The sequence below is a fragment of the Ovis canadensis genome, chromosome 1 (assembly GCF_042477335.2).
Source record: "Ovis canadensis isolate MfBH-ARS-UI-01 breed Bighorn chromosome 1, ARS-UI_OviCan_v2, whole genome shotgun sequence".
Lineage (NCBI taxonomy): Eukaryota > Metazoa > Chordata > Mammalia > Artiodactyla > Bovidae > Ovis > Ovis canadensis.
The window spans coordinates 11,493,531-11,508,693 of NC_091245.1; the positions used below are offsets into that span (position 1 = coordinate 11,493,531).

Sequence of the window (15,163 nt, forward strand, 5' to 3'; positions counted from 1 at the left end):
GAGAGTGATGAAAAAATTGACTTTTTGTTTTTGGTTGTTGTTACAATAAATAAGCTTCTAGGGAAGGAACTAGAGCCTGGTATCTGGAGTTGGCTGTAGCCTAATGGGGCAGCCTTTACCTCATCAGCGGGTGTGATTGAAATTCATTCTGGAAGCTGTGAATAGAGGGATCCCATAACTGCCTCCTTCCTAGGCTAGGACTGTTTTCTTGGAGGTTGGAGGACACAGTACACAAAGCAGTGTGTTGTCTCTGGCTTCACTGGGCTCAAGGCCAGATGTGCCGTCTGTGCTTAGGTGTGTTTCAAGCACATGTACTGGACTGGGAGCTCCTAGAGGGTGGAGTTGGTGTCTGATTTATCTGTGGAACCAACTAATGGCTAGGCCTTGACACAAGTACATCTTTGTTTTTTCAATTGAGTCACATTCCATTGTGAGCATAAATGGTTAAGTACATTGTATGGATATCTAATAATTTGTGTGTACTTCGTGTGTGGATAAATTCTTTTTGGAGAGATTGGGCGGCTCTTCTTTGCTTACTGGACAGCTAACCTAGTCTTGAGTTTGTGTTTTGAATGGGCAGTCTAGCCTATTGGTAGGTATGTGGGCCTCAGAACTGCAGGGAAGGGGTCCCTGAGCCAGGCCTTTAGGCTGTTACTTTTCCTTCCCAGGGCTGGCTGGGGATGGGGGAGGGGGAGTGTCCTTTTCAGAGCCCCTCCCTCCTTGCTTTTGTCTGCAGAGGACGGCCCCGCCCCCTTCCCTCAAGGCCCAAGCTTTGTCCTCTGTGCTGGGGCCCTCATCTGCATCACAAAGTGGCCGTCTGTCCCTGTCTGGGTCTGAAGGGAAGTGTCTCCCTTTCTCAGACTAAAAGCTGGGGGCAGGGTGGGGTTGGGGGAACTTTGTACTGCCGTAAGACTTGCAGGAGGATGGGGTGGGAGAGAGGTTCTCTCTTCCTCCTGCCTTCCCTAGTTTGGGTATGAAGGGGAGCGTGGGGGCCTCCCTGTTTTCCCAGAGCCTCCTAGGAATGGAGGGTGCCTAAGGCTAAGCCTGGTGTGTAGTCCTATTTCTGAGGAAGAGAAGACTCTGAGGCTAGAGTGTCTGTCCCATCCCCCATCATTTCTACCCAGCCCCTAGCTCTAGGGGATGTCTTTCTCCCCAGACTCCAAGCAATTATTCAGCCTGGGAGGCTAAGGAGGTGAATGGAATGTAAGAACGTGGGGAGGGGAAGGGTATCTCTTACCAGCTACTTCCTCTAGGGTCTTGTTTGAGCTGGATTTATAATTGTTTCTGAGCAGTTTGCAGGTGTGTGTGCGTGTGTGTGTGCTTGTGCTTGTGTGTTCTTTGTGGGATGTCTACAGTTCTGTTTGTTAATTCGTTTCTTCTCTGTGTGTTGAACACCTCCTGTATGCCCGACACTGGAGATTCAGCAGTGACCAAGGCAGATACAGTCTTTGTATCTTTGAAGAACTCACAATCTAGGTTGGTGAGGGCTATGTATACGAAGGTAAACTGTCCTGTTCTAAGTATGTGTTTGGATGTGTATGTCTGACTATGGCTTGTATATAATTTCTGTCCAGCTCTTTCTACAGTAGGTGGCCAGGTGCTAGTAGTTAAGCTTTTACTCCCCCAGGTAGCCGAGTTCTGAAGGCCTTTTCTCCTCAGGCTGGGCCTCCATTTCCCTGTTTCCCTGTAGGGTAGGCTTGACAGGTGGTTAGAAGGAGACATAGCAGTTAGCTCTGGGAAGCATGCCCCTCCCTTGAAGGGTTCTGACCTCTTCCTGACTCCCCCAGCTGAGGATATGCCCCTTCCCCCCAGCCTGGCCAACTGTGAAAGCAGATCTCTGATAATGGGAGGTTCTCGGCTGTTTTATCCCTCTCTCCTCCCAACTGGGTTGGTCCTCTATTGGCCAGGACAATCGTTGATGTAGACAAAGGGTTCTCTTAGGCAGTTTTCCTTTTGTCTTCCCTTTCCCCTCAAGCTAGAAAATAAAACCAAGGGCAGCAATCAGGCTGCTGGCATTAGAGGAGAACGTAGTGGGAGTTGGCCCAGCCCTAGCCCTTTCTCAGGGGCCTCCAGTGTCTTAAAATTGATCCCTACTGCAACTGTTGGGGCCCTCTGTGTGGAAGGAGATGTGGGCCTGGAGAGAATTTTGTATTCTTCCCAGAGCCAGTAATCTCATCTTCTCCAGCATGATAATTGCTGCCCCTCCTTCCTAAATCCTCTACTCTAGCCTGCTCTTGCCTTAGTCACCTATGTTTAGCCTACCTTCATTCCCTAGATTTTTCTTCTTTTGAAATTGTGCTTCATTCTCTCCCCACTTGCAGGAAGTACCTGCCTAGGCTGTCAGCTCTAACCTATCTTGCCCCAGCCCCTATTCCAGCCTTTCCTCCTTCCCAATTCAAGCATTTTTCTGCTGTGACCTCCAGTTCTAGCGCCTTTAGCAGCTCCCTGTTTCAGCCTCCTTTCCTTGGTCTCCAGAATCTGTCCTGTTAACCTTTTCTCCTTTTCCAACCTCAGCCATTCTGTTGCCTTAATCTTTTCCCAGACATTGGCCTTCTTCCTTGCTTGTTGCCCTGGCACTTGGCCTTCTTTAGGTCTTCCTCCTGCCTGCAGTTGGAGGAGCTTTAAGGTGTGTTCAGGAGCTTTTTTGTGTGTTCAGGATGGTGATGAGTGAAGTTAGCATCTAGCTGACAGATAATAAGGTCTGCTGGATACCTGGTGGAGGCAGATGTCTCAATCTAGCAGAGGAAAGAAAGAGCCAAATTTAGTCCCTTTATTTAGCCTGTAATAGGAAGTTATTATGTACTCACTTGATGAATTTAAGATAGATAACAAGGGTAATTTTCCTAACTGGAAAAAAAAAAAAATGGCCTGGGTTTCAACCAGTGGAAGTCCTCATTTAGGTTGGGTAGACAGGAAAGAGGCTTCCCCTACACTCTGCTGTTCTCATTCTAGGAGGCCTTGTGCTGTCTCTGATCAGAGTGGTAAGGAGATTACCAGACTGTACCCTCACCAGGCTCTCTGTCTTGCAGCTGCAGGTGCCTACCTGCCCCCCCTGCAGCAGGTGTTCCAGGCACCTCGCCGGCCTGGCATTGGCACTGTGGGGAAACCAATCAAGCTCCTGGCCAATTACTTTGAAGTGGACATCCCTAAGATTGACGTCTATCACTACGAAGTGGATATCAAGCCAGATAAGTGTCCTCGCAGAGTCAACCGGTAAGTGATGCACAGAAGCCATTAAGTCAGGTAGTCCTTATTTTCCTAAGTCTCATAGCCTTCAAAGAATCCAGAGAGGTAAAAGAAAAACTCATTGAAGGTGATATCACCAAATTCAAGAACATTTTCAAGGAAGAGATTCTAGCTTAAGGTAAATGTTGAAATAGATCACTGGATTTGGCTCTATGGAGACTATTGATAACCTTTTGCTACAGCTGTTCTAGTGGAGGAGTTGGGATAGTAATCTAAGAGTAAGTTAAGGAATAGGGGCTTCCCTGGTGGCTCAGTTGGTAAGAGTGAGTTAAGAAATAAGTGGAAGGTGATGTGGTAGGGATAGTGAGAGCAGATAGCTTTTTGCTAGATAAGTTGATAGTGAAGCATGGGAGAGAAGGAATGTGTTGGCTTGAGAAGATTCTAGGGCTCAAGCCTGCTGCATTTCATTATTTGTGGAAATGAATAAATGAAAATTTTTTAAGAATGAGATGTGGATATGTTTATAAACCAAGAAGGAGCTAGTGTAGGAGAAGTTAAAGGTACAGGACAGGGAGGAAAGGAATGAGTGGGATGTTCTGGCTAAGGCAGGAAGACACACAGGATACACAGTTTGAGGAATTAGCCTTAGAAGAAGCAATAGTTCTTCTCAAAATTAATTTATTTTGTTATTATTTGAAAACTATTCATGCACAATATAAAAAAAAGTTTTTAATATTACAGAAAGAGTAACAGTGAAAAATGTCTCCTATTACCCTGACCTCCAGTCCCCTAGTCCCTTTCCCTAGATGCATTCATTATTACCCTTCATACACTCCCAGATATTTTTCTATACATATACAAGCATATTTGTATACAAACATTTTAAAACACACGGAATATAGAATCTTATACATCTTTCTCTGCACCTTGCTTTTTCCACTGAGCAACATATTTTGGAAAGTGATACATATCAGTACCTACAGGTTCCTCATTCTTTATTATAAGATATTTAATAATAAACCTATTCAGGAGCATTTAGGTCAAATCTAAACTTTTGCTATAAAATGAAACTGTGTAGAATATTAATAGAGATATTTTTGCTCTCAAGTATGAATGTATCTGTAGGATAAAGTCCTAGGACTAGAATTGCTGGCATAGTACATTTACAGTTTTTGAGGTAGTGCCAGTTTGTTTGTTTTTTTTAAGGTAAGTTGTACCAATTTATATCCCCATTAGTAAGGTGTCCCCCCATATCTGCACAAATTCAATATATTGGATTTTTTAATCATTGGCATTCTGGTAAGTAGAGAATTATATCTTAGCCTGATTTTAAATTGTATTTCTCTAGTGAGTGATGTTGAACATATTTTCAGATACTTAAAAATTTATACATAGAAGGGATATTTCAAGTGTGAGAGGAAAGAAAAAGGAAAGGCTTGTGTATATAAATGTGTTTGTTTATATGTCTGGAAACTTGAGGGTGGCCTTGCCTTCTACACTGTACTCTTTTCAAAATTATTAAAGATGCTTTTTGATCTGAGGTAGGAATGGGTTCTGTGGAACCCATTACGGGGGTAGTGGAGAAGGTTTGACACAACCTACGAGGATGGAAATGATCAGAGTTAGGAAAAAGATTGCTGGGAGGCACTGAGGCCTAATTGACATTGAAAGCATGTGTTTACAGTTGGCTTCCAATGTATATTCTCAGTCTTTTTATCCAGTAGTGTTCAAGATGTTTGATTTTGAAAGTGAAGGGGTCAGATGGGTTGGGATTTTGAAGGATAGATGGATACTCTGGAGTCTAAATAGCAGGGGACAGGAAGTGAAATCAAGAAAGAGATAATAATGGAGAGAAAACAGGATGGTAGAACTAAAGGCTTCAGAGAGAGATGGAAGAGATGAGATTCTTCCACACTTTATTCCTATTCCAATTCAGGCTTCTTCCTCTACCTTTTTTGATTATCATCCTGGGGATTGGAGCAGCCTGGATTTTTGTTCCTGATTCTGGATAGACTCTGAGATTAAGCCCTTCTCCCCTCAGCTTCCTCTTCTGTCCAGAAGGCACTCGCAGTCACCCTTTTGGGTCCTTTGGAGCCTTGGTGATCCAAGGACCAAGAATACCACCTGACAGCACGTTAGAGATGGAGAGCATCAGACTTAGCTCTAAATCTGCTGAATCAGAATCTGCCTTTTGTATCTCCAGGTGATTCATATGCAGCTTGAGAAGCACTGTTATAGTGATTAGTAGCTGGTAGGACAGAGTTAGTGGCTGGTAGGTAGATGGGACATTGCCTGGACTTAAAATTAGTTCCAGAAGTTTGAAATAGTAGTCTTTCAGCTTCCTCTGGCCTTTCCCATTCTCCACAGGGAAGTGGTGGAATACATGGTCCAGCATTTCAAGCCTCAGATATTTGGTGACCGCAAGCCCGTGTATGATGGAAAGAAGAACATTTACACTGTCACAGCACTGCCCATTGGCAATGAACGGGTATGGCTGGGAGTCACGCTGGACCTCTGTCAAGGGTCTGGGGAGGGACAGAGCTCAAGTAGGCCTATTTGGAGTCTGGTGTCCGGACATCCCTTTCATTGTTTGTGCTGAGAAAGTGTGGTTTAGGTTGAGGGATGGGTAGGTGCTTATGTTTAGCCTACTGTATGTCTGTCTGTGTCCCAAACAGACTGAGATTAGACTTAAAATAGACCTGAAGGACTTCCTACTAAGTGTGTTTGAGAGGGGCAGAGAGATGCACTGAGCCAAGGTAGCTGGAGACTTAGGGGCTGGATTTACTCAGAAGTCTTCATTGTGAGTCCTTATCAGCCTAAGAAGCTGATTCTTGGCAAATCTTAGGGGTTAGGGACAGGGCAAGGAACATTGAATTGTGGGAAAGCACTGGAAATCTTTCACTCCTTTCTCTTTCCTGAAGGTTGACTTTGAGGTGACAATCCCTGGGGAAGGGAAGGATCGAATCTTCAAGGTCTCCATCAAGTGGCTGGCCATTGTGAGCTGGCGCATGCTGCATGAAGCCTTGGTCAGTGGCCAGATCCCTGTTCCCCTGGAGTCTGTGCAAGCCCTGGATGTAGCCATGAGGCATCTGGCATCCATGAGGTACTTGGTGTGGTTAATATCTGGGCTACTAGTGGTGGCAGAAGTGTACGGGAGGAGGAGGGAAATGAGCATATATTTTAAGGTCCCGCAGTATGCCTTTCAAATAAAAAATTCTTTGAAACCCTACCGTATGCCAGGCAAGTGTGCATATACAGTGAGGTGGTACAAAGCTTTGGCCCTGTCCCTTTTAGTTATTTTTGGACCTCACCCCATCTGTCTCTGCAGGGCAGAAAAAGGGTAGAGTCTTGTACAAGGTCAGTCACACAACTAGTAAAAGATGAGAGCTGGAATTAAAGCCCTGGTGTCCTGCCTTCCAGGCCAGGGCTCCTCCGTGCCCAGGATGCCTCACAGGGTGGGGGCCTGTGCCCGAGGGACCAGTTCTCTGCCTGTCCCTGCCAGGTACACCCCTGTGGGCCGCTCCTTCTTCTCACCGCCTGAGGGCTACTACCACCCGCTGGGGGGTGGGCGCGAGGTCTGGTTCGGCTTTCACCAGTCTGTGCGCCCTGCCATGTGGAAGATGATGCTCAACATTGATGGTGAGTGGGGAGAGCTATGGAGCCAGGGGCACCCTGAGTCCAGTGACCACACTCCCAGCCTCATCCCTCCCAGCTCTGTAACCACACTCCTAGTCTAATCCCTGCAGCCCTGGGAGCCCTCCCCCATCCCTATACCCTATGAGGAAGAGGGTGTAAAGAGCAGTGCCTCCCTTTATTCTGGAAGACAGAATCTGAGTTGAGCTGTACCTACCCTGTCCCCACAGTCTCAGCCACTGCCTTCTACAAGGCACAGCCAGTGATTGAGTTCATGTGTGAGGTGCTCGACATCAGGAACATAGATGAGCAGCCCAAAGCCCTCACGGACTCTCAGCGTGTGCGCTTCACCAAGGAGATCAAGGGTGAGGACCCAGCCAGGTGGGGAGGGGAATCAGTGCTCCTTTCTCGTGTGCGCTTCACCAAGGAGATCAAGGGTGAGGACCCAACCAGGTGGGGAGGGGAATCAGTGCTCCTTTCTCTTTAGTTCTAAAAGGAAATCCCCTTGGGATATATTCAGGCGAGAGGCCAAGCCTGGGCACATGAGCAACCTTTTCCAACTCTGACAAGCAGTGTGTGTGTCCCAGGCCTGAAGGTGGAAGTGACCCACTGTGGACAAATGAAGAGGAAATACCGCGTGTGTAATGTTACCCGCCGTCCTGCAAGCCATCAGACGTAAGTTGATGGGGCTGCTAAGCCATACCACTGGTGGAAGAGGGCCACCAGGAAGATATTTCAACATACTTCGTTCACACTCTCCATCCCCCCACCTGGCCCTGAGGATGAGCTCTGTGTTTGAAGATAAACTATAGGAATTTGGCATCCCTCCCCTAACATTCCCAGATCCATTGATAGAGACTGTCCCTACCATTTTTACCTTCTTGGTCTCTACCTTTCCTTCTTGGACTTTTACTGTAGAGCAAGTGTCTCCCTGGCTTCTTTCTCAGTTCTATAAATGTTAGAATCTCTCTGAACTTACTCCTGAAACAGAAAGCTGAGATCCTGGGTTAGACCTTGGGGAAAGTTGTCACTGATATCGTCTAAAATCTTCCACATCAGACTGTGCTGGACCATGAGTGACTACTGTGTGTCGGACTTCATGTTCAACATTAGAAATACAGATGAATCAGATATGATCTGACCATTGTATAACTTGTTTTTCAAATCTTTGGCTTCACTCTTGAGCCCTGTGTTGCCTCTGCTTTCCCGTGAGTGGCAGGAGTGTTCACAGAGGCTGGAAAGGAATGAAGTCAAGACTGGCCTTGTGCATGGTTATAGGTCTAGAAAGGTGTTATTGAATGCTGGACTATGACACCTCTTTCCCTTCCCCCAAACAGGTTTCCTCTGCAGCTAGAGAGTGGACAGACTGTGGAGTGCACAGTGGCCCAGTATTTCAAGCAGAAATATAACCTGCAGCTCAAGTATCCCCACCTGCCTTGCCTGCAAGTTGGCCAGGAACAAAAGCATACCTACCTGCCCCTAGAGGTGAGGCTGCCAAGTAATGGCCGGGCTGGGGAACAAGCATTGTACCTGCACACAGATCGTCAGAGGTCTGTTCTTCCATTTATAGTCTCATCATTTTAAGGCTTGGAAAAGTGATATTCTGAGAGGTCATTCTGTGAAACGCAGTCATCATTCTTAACTGCTGAATTCTTTACTTATCCTCATCCTGCTCTCATGGTTTTTCAGGACTTCCAGGCAGAGGCGAAGCTATATGTATTTACTGTTTAATAAGTAATTAGTCATTCAGGACAGAGATTTCAGATACCTGCACACGTGTCCTTTATTTATTTATTTATTTATTTTTTGATTTCTGTATGGCTTTATTTATAGTTGACATACAATAAACTGCACATTTTAAGTGTACCATTTGATGCATTTTGACATCCCTACAATAAAGATAATGAACACTCTAAGATACACTCATGTCCTCTTAATTTCTCTTTCCCTATCTGGAGCTGGGAATCCTAAATAACCTAAAGATACAAATGTACTTTATTTTACAGATTTTGGAGGTGAATGTTACCTGTAATGGAAATCCTATTTCCCCAGTCATCAATGTGTTCCCTTTGAAAAAGTTTTAACCAAGATTTGTCATATTTTTATGCTTCAGCCAACCTTTGAAATTCTGCAATTAAAGAAAGAATAGTAATGCTCTAGTCATAGAATGCAAATGAAGAACCACTAGTCTGCATTTGGTTTGTTATATACTAGCCATAATGTTTCGGAGAAGGCAATGGCACCCCACTCCAGTACTCTTGCCTAGAAAATCCCATGGACGGAGGAGCCTGGTGGGCTGCAGTCCATGGGATCGCGAAGAGTCAGACACGACTGAGCGACTTCCCTTTCACTTTTCACTTTCATGCATTGGAGAGGGAAATGGCAACCCACTCCAGTGTTCTTGCCTGGAGAATCCCAGGGACGGGGAGCCTGGTGGGCTCCGGTCTATGGGGTCACACAGAGTCGGACACGACTGAAGCGACTCAGCAGCAGCAGCAGCCATAATGTTTAGGTGTTCCCTGTTGGCAGCCAGAATGTCTACTGAGAACCTACCTCTGACTGCTTCATTGTCTAGTCCAGTGCCTCTCAGAGTGTGGTCAGCAGACCAAGAGCATAGTTATTACCTGAGAACTTGTTTGAAATGCAGAATCTCAGGTTCCACCTAGGCTTGCTGTATCAGTATCTCTTTTTACAGAATCCAAAGATTCTGTCAAATATGAATGTTTATGTTGACGAAGCACTAGCCTAGAGTACTGTCTTATTCTCTTCTAGCACTGGGGGTCAGATATCTGGGACCTAAGCCTTCTGTGAGCTTTTGGGATTTCAGAACTAACCAGAGGAAGTTTGGCTGAGGGAGAAAGAAGAGATCCCCAAACCTAAGAACGCTGACATAGTTAATAGCTGCTGATGCATAGAAAATGAGGTGAGGACAGCATGTTCTCTGAGATGGAAGCAGAAGTCTTTAGGGGCAGTTTCAGCTAAGTAGATAGGCTTTAGGTAATAGCTATTGCAAGCTGAGATCTGTTAGCAAATTGACATGATTTCTGTTTAAACAATAGTTTCCATGGTGAATAACTTATATAATGACATATTTTGATTTTTACTGTTGCTTATTTATTTAACAAATATTTATTGAGCTCCTGTTAAAGTCATATACTCCGAGGTGCCAGGAAGGCAACAAGAGAAGCAGGGCTCTTACTGTCATGGAGCTTAAAATCTAGAAGGGGGAAATAGACAAATAAGATAGTTTCAGATGGTGATAAGTACCATAAGGTTAAGGTGAGGTGAGGTGAAGTCGCTCAGTCGTGTCCGATTCTTTGCGACCCCATGGGCTGTAGCCTACCGGGCTCCTCCGTCCGTGGGATTCTCCAGGTAAGAATACTGGGGACAGTCATAAAGTGGAGGGGGTTGGAGATTCACTTTAGTTTTTGTGGTCAGGGAAGGCTTCTTTTAGGAGACATTTGAGCTGAATCCCAAATTATGAGATAGAACCAATCTTTTAACAACCTGAAGGAAGAACCTTTCAGGCATGAGTTTAATAGCAAGTACGTAAGCAGCAGAGAGCTTGGATATTCTTGAGAGAGATAGAAGGACATAGTGACTGGCATGTAGTTTATGAGGAGAAAAGTAGGAGATGATTTTGGAGAGAGGTACAGGGTCAAATCATACAGGCTATTGTAGGTGATATATTTTTTTCAGAATAGCTTTATTGAGACGTAATTCACATCCCATAAAGGTTGCCCTCTTAAAATGTACACTTCAGTGGTTTTCAGTGTATTTACAGTGTTACATAATCATTACCATTGTGTGATTCTAAAGCATTTTCATCATCCTTCCCCCAAAGAAAGACCAAACCCATTAATAGTCACTTAGCATTCCTTCTGTCCTCCACACTAGCCCCTACTAATCTCTAATCTGCTTCTGTCTCTATGGATTTGTCTGTCCTGGACATTTCATACAAATGAAATTATGTAATACATGGCCTTTTTAAACTGGCCAGTTTCACTTAGCATAATGTCTTCAAGGTTCATCTACATTGTAGAGTATGTCAGAACTCCCTTTTTAAGGTTGAATAATATTTCCATGTATGTATATAACACATTTATTGATGGATACTTGGGTTGCTTTCACCTTCTAGCTATTATGAATAATGCTGCTGTGAAGATAGATGTACAAATATTTGTTCTAGTCCCTGCTTTCGTTTCTTTTGAGTACATACCCAGAAGTGGAATTACTGGATCATATGGTAATTCTGTGTTTAATTTTTTGAGGACTCACCATACTGTTTTCCACACAGGTGTACCGTTTTACATTCCTACCAGCAATGCACAAGGGATCCAGTTTCTCCACATCTCTGCTTTTTTTTTGCCTAGTGTTGATTCTGTAATTGAAATTATCTGCACCTTTAAATTGCCTTCAAGAGAGCAACCTTACAAATTTTAACAATTCTGGGTTTTTATTAAGTAAATTGACTAATGTGTATTCTTTGAAATACAGAGTTTAAGGGTAGGTGACCTTGTCCTGGTTTTCCCTACCATTGTTCACCATGAACTCTGGAAATTAGGCAGAGAATCAGTACTTAGAGTATTGGCCCTATGGGAGCAAGTTTTGCATTTCATTTCATCTCAGTCCTCACAACAGCTTTAAGAGACAGCTAGTGTTTTTTTCCTATGACTAAAATTAAAGAAGCAGAGTCTTAGAGTGGTTAAGAGTCCTGCCCAAGGTAACGTCATCTAGAATTGGCAAAGCTGGACTTCAAACTGAAGTCTTCCAAATCTGTTGTTTCTCTCTCCTCTGCCAAAAGGCTTCCTGTTCACGGCTTCCTGAATATCGTATGTGTTCAGGAAGCAATAGAATGGAAATCTTATATGTCACTAGAAAGTCTTTACTGGCCTCCACTGTGTTCTCTTAGGCCCAGTACAGAGGAACCATGTGGTAAGATGTTCCTCATACCAGGAGAGGACACCGTCAGTCAACAGAGACAGTGATTTCTATAGTCCAAGGGCTCAGCGATCACCTGTGTACTGGGGCTTAAGAACTAACCAGGTCTAGTTCTCCTGGTGTGTTGCAGGATGGAACAACCTGCTGCCTGCTACCATTGGACAGCTGCCTACTAAGAATCCAGTTTGTGTATATTGAGTTTTCTTAGTATTCAGAAAAGTTCTAGGTCGGGTCCTTTGGTAAATAATAATTTATGCTACAACTTACCAAGTGTTTGGGGATGGCAACCCACTCCAGTATTCTTGCCTGGAGAATCCCATGGACAGAGGAACCTGGCAGGCTACAGTCCATGGGGTTGCAAAAGTCGTACACGACTTAGTGACTAAACCACCACCACTGAGTGCTTACTGTGTTCAGAACTGTACTTGATTTTTTAAGCGTTTTATTTTATTTAGTCTCCAAACAATTGTTACTGTTCTCTGTATTTAACATATGAGTCCTGAACCCACATCTGGCTCTGGATCCTAAGCCCTTAATCACAGAGTGGCTCTATAGACTTTTGTATTGCACATGAATGTTTTCTAACTGACCTGTCTGTGAACAAGAGATTTTGTAGTTCATTTCTCAGGACTGGCAGCCAGGGCCTTTCTGTGGGGCTCTGGGTACAGGATAGACTCTACTCAAGCCAGCGCTACCTGTTCTTCTCGTTTCCTTAGGTCTGTAACATTGTGGCTGGGCAGCGCTGCATTAAGAAGCTGACTGACAACCAGACTTCAACCATGATAAAGGCTACAGCTAGATCGGCCCCAGACAGACAAGAGGAGATTAGCCGCCTGGTCAGTGAGGATGCAGAGAAACGTATGCTTGGTGCTCAGTCATGGAGGTCCCTGGTAGCAAGTAGATGCTTCTCTGCCTTGGCAGGACTCTTAGGAAAACAAGTCTGGATTGGTTACCTGGGACTGCTCTTCCTTCTTGACCCTGTAGCTGCTTTGCTTCCTATCTCTTCTTTTCTCCTGTATTACTTCCCTATGTCATCTGCTCCCACTTACCTCATCTTCAACTTTCTCCCCCTTTCTAGGGGTAGTCCTTACCAGCCTCAGCTGCTTTTCAGGGCTTTCTGCTTGGGACCCGGAGGGTGAGCAGTGTTGCCAAGCTACTGCTGTCCTGAGATCCCCTTCTTTTGTCTTGCAGATGAAGAATGCCAGCTACAACCTAGATCCGTACATCCAGGAATTTGGGATCAAGGTGAAGGATGACATGACGGAGGTGACGGGACGAGTGCTGCCGGCGCCCATCTTGCAGTATGGCGGCCGGGTGAGCAGGGTCAGGGCCAGACAACGTCTCTGGGGCTTATGGGGGGAGGTTGGGTTGTTATAGCCAGTGGCTTTTGCTCCCCTACCCACCTGGCTCTATTGAAGCTCACCTGGGCACCCCCTCTGCCTATCCCCAGAACCGGGCCATTGCCACACCCAATCAGGGTGTCTGGGACATGCGGGGGAAACAGTTCTACAATGGCATTGAGATCAAAGTCTGGGCCATCGCCTGCTTCGCACCCCAAAAACAGTGTCGAGAAGAAGTGCTCAAGTAAGGAGGTTGAGTGTGTGGGTGGAAAGGTGGGAAGGACCGTAGAGTTGCCTAAATTCCTCTACTCCCAAGGGGCCAAGATTTGCTCTGTAGTCTGTTTTTTCTGACTTTTGACTCTGCCCCCTGTGCTGTCTGGCTTAAACTTCTTCCTGCTTCGTTTCTTCTGTCCCTCTGTGGTCAGGAGTCTTGATAAGGAGCCATATCTGTGTCAGAGATGATAATTTCAGGACGTGAACCTCCTAAGGGAGACCTGAATTGTTTTATTGTTGGAATATTTAACATGGGTGGTAAATAGTAGTAGTGATGACTATAATATTTATGCTGACGTTGTACCTAATTTTATGTTCTCTTATTTCATCTTCACAGTGAGTAGTGGTCGTATTTCCATTTTCAGCAGACTGAGGCTCAAAGAGGTTAAGTAACTTGTACAAGGTTTGCATTATCAAGAAGGTGTCAAATTGGGGGCAAATCAGATCTGAAGTTTCAGAGCTTATATTCCTGATTAGAAATAAAAGTTCAGCTGGTACTCTGAGCTGTCCTGTCCTATGGACAGAATTTGTTCAGTTGGGTCCGAGTTAGGTGAACATGAGTTGTAAGGGACTCTGAGCCACCTGTGGCTGAGTAGCTGGGAGTAGATGACAGCAAAGAAGAAAGTGACATAGCCAAGAGGCTTGAAGGAATCGGTTAGGGGAATAATGGTCTTGAATGAGTGAGTGAATAAGTGAAGAAATCATTGACCCTCCCCCTGCAGTCTTCTTTTTTATTTTTCAAATACCACAAAATTTACCCATTAGAAGTATGCAGTTCAGTTCCTGCTGCCCTTTGAAGTGCTGGCTCTCTGTTTTCTTTGGATCTGGAGTACGGTCAGTGCATTGTGGAGCTGAGAAAGAATCAGTGGAGCTGACCACTTTGGGCAGTGATGGGAATCAGTAGAGATGTGTGCCCTGGTGGGTTCACCTGACCTTGGGATTTTCATAAGAGTGGATCACAGCAGCCCCTGATGAATGTGGAGACTGTGGCCCTCCTTCTCCCCTCACAGATGCACAGCTACCTCTGTCACAATTATAGTTCTCTTAAATGAGTATCTCTTATCTCCTGTCCTGAGTTCTTGGGATTTTGGCCCTATTTAGGCCTGCTCTAGGAGAAGGCGATGGCACCCCACTCCAGTACTCTTGCCTGGAAAATCCTATGGACGGAGGAGCCTGGTAGGCTCCATGGGGTCCATGGGGTCGCACAGAGTCAGACACGACTGAGCGACCTCACTTTCACTTTTCACTTTCATGCACTGGAGAAGGAAATGGCAATCCACTCCCGTGTTCTTGCCTGGAGAATCCCAGGGACGGGGGAGCCTGGTGGGCTGCTGTCTCTGGGGTTGCACAGAGTCGGACATGACTGAAGTGGCTTAGCAGCAGGAGCAGGCCTGCTCTTAGCCTTGGCCAGGCTTTGGAGGGCTAATTTCTTAACCAGTATTAGAAAGGCTTTCAACTCTGTGTCACCTTGTTGGTTGTTCTGTGCTGGGTATGTCTCTCTCTCATTCTCATGTCTTGCCCCCGTCCTGTCCTTTTGAGGAGCAACTTGTTGTTCAGATATTTTGGGGCATGGAACCTGATAAACCTAGAATCTTTGATTAGGAAGTAGTCAGTTCATCAGACAACAACCTTCTTGCAGTGATCTCTGGATGCAGGGGGTAATATGTGACTTGTATACCTGGGCCAGTTGCTTGTATAGTCCTGGGCTAAAGATTCAAGATTTGGGAGTTCTCGGCTATGGCAGTGGATGAGATTGTCTACGGAAAATGTGCATAGTGAACAGAGGCTGA

The 15,163-nt window shown here is 45.3% G+C and overlaps 1 protein-coding gene across 2 annotated transcripts in view; it reads left to right on the forward strand.

The window, feature by feature from the left end:
* Positions 1 to 15,163, forward strand: part of AGO1 (argonaute RISC component 1) — a 31,219-nt gene that overhangs the window by 2,222 nt on the left and 13,834 nt on the right. The window contains exons 2-11 of one of the 2 annotated variants that reach the window (XM_069546758.1): positions 3,030 to 3,213; positions 5,554 to 5,674; positions 6,108 to 6,289; positions 6,689 to 6,825; positions 7,050 to 7,184; positions 7,407 to 7,494; positions 8,157 to 8,304; positions 12,477 to 12,596; positions 12,952 to 13,074; positions 13,211 to 13,344. In XM_069546758.1, coding sequence (XP_069402859.1) covers positions 3,030 to 3,213; positions 5,554 to 5,674; positions 6,108 to 6,289; positions 6,689 to 6,825; positions 7,050 to 7,184; positions 7,407 to 7,494; positions 8,157 to 8,304; positions 12,477 to 12,596; positions 12,952 to 13,074; positions 13,211 to 13,344 — 1,372 coding nt within the window. Of the gene's footprint in view, positions 1 to 3,029; positions 3,214 to 5,553; positions 5,675 to 6,107; positions 6,290 to 6,688; positions 6,826 to 7,049; positions 7,185 to 7,406; positions 7,495 to 8,156; positions 8,305 to 12,476; positions 12,597 to 12,951; positions 13,084 to 13,210; positions 13,345 to 15,163 lie in introns of both variants that reach the window. The other variant, XM_069546841.1, reaches the window with a different exon arrangement.